Below are 1,712 nucleotides of genomic sequence, written 5' to 3'. Positions count from 1 at the left end.
CCCCACACCCACCCCACAGAGAGAGATTAAAATAAAACGAGTAAAATGAAAATATTAGGTAATGTGACTAAATCAGCTAGGTTCACTCACAGTCAGATACGTGGTGACTAAATCAGCTAGGTTCACTCACAGTCAGATACGTTGTGACTCGAACTGTGTCCCAAATGGCACCCTTTTCCCCATATAGTGCACTCATTTTGTTAAAAGTAGTGCACTACATAGGGAATAAGGTGGCATTTGGAATAAGGTGGCATTTGGGACACAGTATATCAGCACGATTCACTCACGGTCAGAGACGGAGTCGTTGATGAGGATGGTGGCCTTCCCTGGTTCTCCCAGGATGCCGTTCATGGGCATGCGGAGGATCAGCTCGAATGTCTCGGTCCCCTCCAGCACCGGCTGACCCAGGTCATCCAGGATGGTAACCCTGAACGTCTGCTGGCTGACCCCCGGGGCAAAGTCCAGGTTCCTGCTGATACCGACGTAGTCCACACCGGCTAGAGGAGAGGAGAAACAGTCAATACCCACTAGAGGAGAGAGAGGGACTGAGCACTCCTACTCTGAGACTTGATACATATGGGCCTAGATCTCCTATGACTCTATAATTCACACATCAGTAGAGGTGAGTTAGATGAAAGGAAATACCACAACATGTTGATCAAATGTTGCTTCCTCTCAACAGTACATAGCAGTGAGGGAGCACTAGGAATCTGTGTGAGGATTAAGACTGCAGTAGTGTGAGACATCTGATATCTCCCTAGGTCACCAGGAGGGTGTAAACATGTTCTTCATCCACTCAGAGCTATGAAGAGGCAGGGTGTTGATGGCATGGCCTTTACCCCCCTGACTGCTTCCAACCCTACAGTAGCTATGGACGTAGCCACAGACCCAACTATGTGTTTCTGAACCAGCTTTGTGTGTTCCTCTGCTTGGAACTGCATTATAAAGCAGTTCCAAGCTGAGACTGCCATCCCAAGCTGTGTCTGCTTCTCAACAGATTAGATTAGTCTCAATAATATTTTGCTGAGGGCTGGAGATGAGATCATTACGAAGTGGGAAAGAGAGACCGTGGGGAGGGAGAGAGAAAGGGAGGAGTGAGGGAGGAGGGGAGGAGAGAGAGAGGAGTGGGAAAGAGAGACCGTGGGGAGGGAGAGAGAAAAGACAGTGAAGAGTAGGGAGAGGGAGAAAGAGGAGTGGGGGTTAGGCAGGAGTGAGAAAGAGAGAGAACAAAAAGAGAGAGAAAGGTGAAGAGAGGAGTGCTGGGGCAGGAGATCAAGGAGGAAGGCTGGCGGGGAAGTTTAGTTTCCAGAATATAGGATACTCTCGTTATTCCAGACTTAATCATCCAGTGTGAGGATTCAGTCACATTCCGTCGTAACTACAATACCAACCGTCCCTGCCCAACTCTGTCTCAGAACTGCCTCCCAAACACGTCCTCAACTCTGCCTCCAACTTGTCCTCCACTCGTCAGCCCAATCGTCCTCCAACCGTCCTCCAACCTCCTCCACCTCCTGCCAACCTGTCCCCCACCCGTCCTCCAACACGCCCCCAACACGCTCCCAACCCTGAAGCCTACCTCCTCGTGCAACTCCAAGCTACCTAACTGGGATAGTACAAATGAACCTAAGTCTATGGTCCTGGTCATACGGGGCGGAGCAGAGCACGTATTAATCAGAGGCCAATAACATCAAGACATCAGAACTGCTCTCGGG

At 50.1% G+C, this 1,712-nt stretch overlaps 1 protein-coding gene across 1 annotated transcript in view; it reads right to left on the bottom strand.

The window, feature by feature from the left end:
- LOC111949822 (FRAS1-related extracellular matrix protein 2-like) overlaps positions 1–1,712 on the bottom strand; it is an 11,830-nt gene that overhangs the window by 7,480 nt on the left and 2,638 nt on the right. Inside the window, exon 3 of the mRNA XM_070433863.1 lies at positions 298–497. Coding sequence (XP_070289964.1) covers positions 298–497 — 200 coding nt within the window. The remainder of the gene's footprint in view (positions 1–297; positions 498–1,712) is intronic.

This window comes from Salvelinus sp. IW2-2015, linkage group LG22, assembly GCF_002910315.2.
Source record: "Salvelinus sp. IW2-2015 linkage group LG22, ASM291031v2, whole genome shotgun sequence".
NCBI classification, from domain to species: Eukaryota; Metazoa; Chordata; class Actinopteri; order Salmoniformes; family Salmonidae; genus Salvelinus; species Salvelinus sp. IW2-2015.
This window is presented reverse-complemented; position numbering and strand designations above follow the sequence as displayed.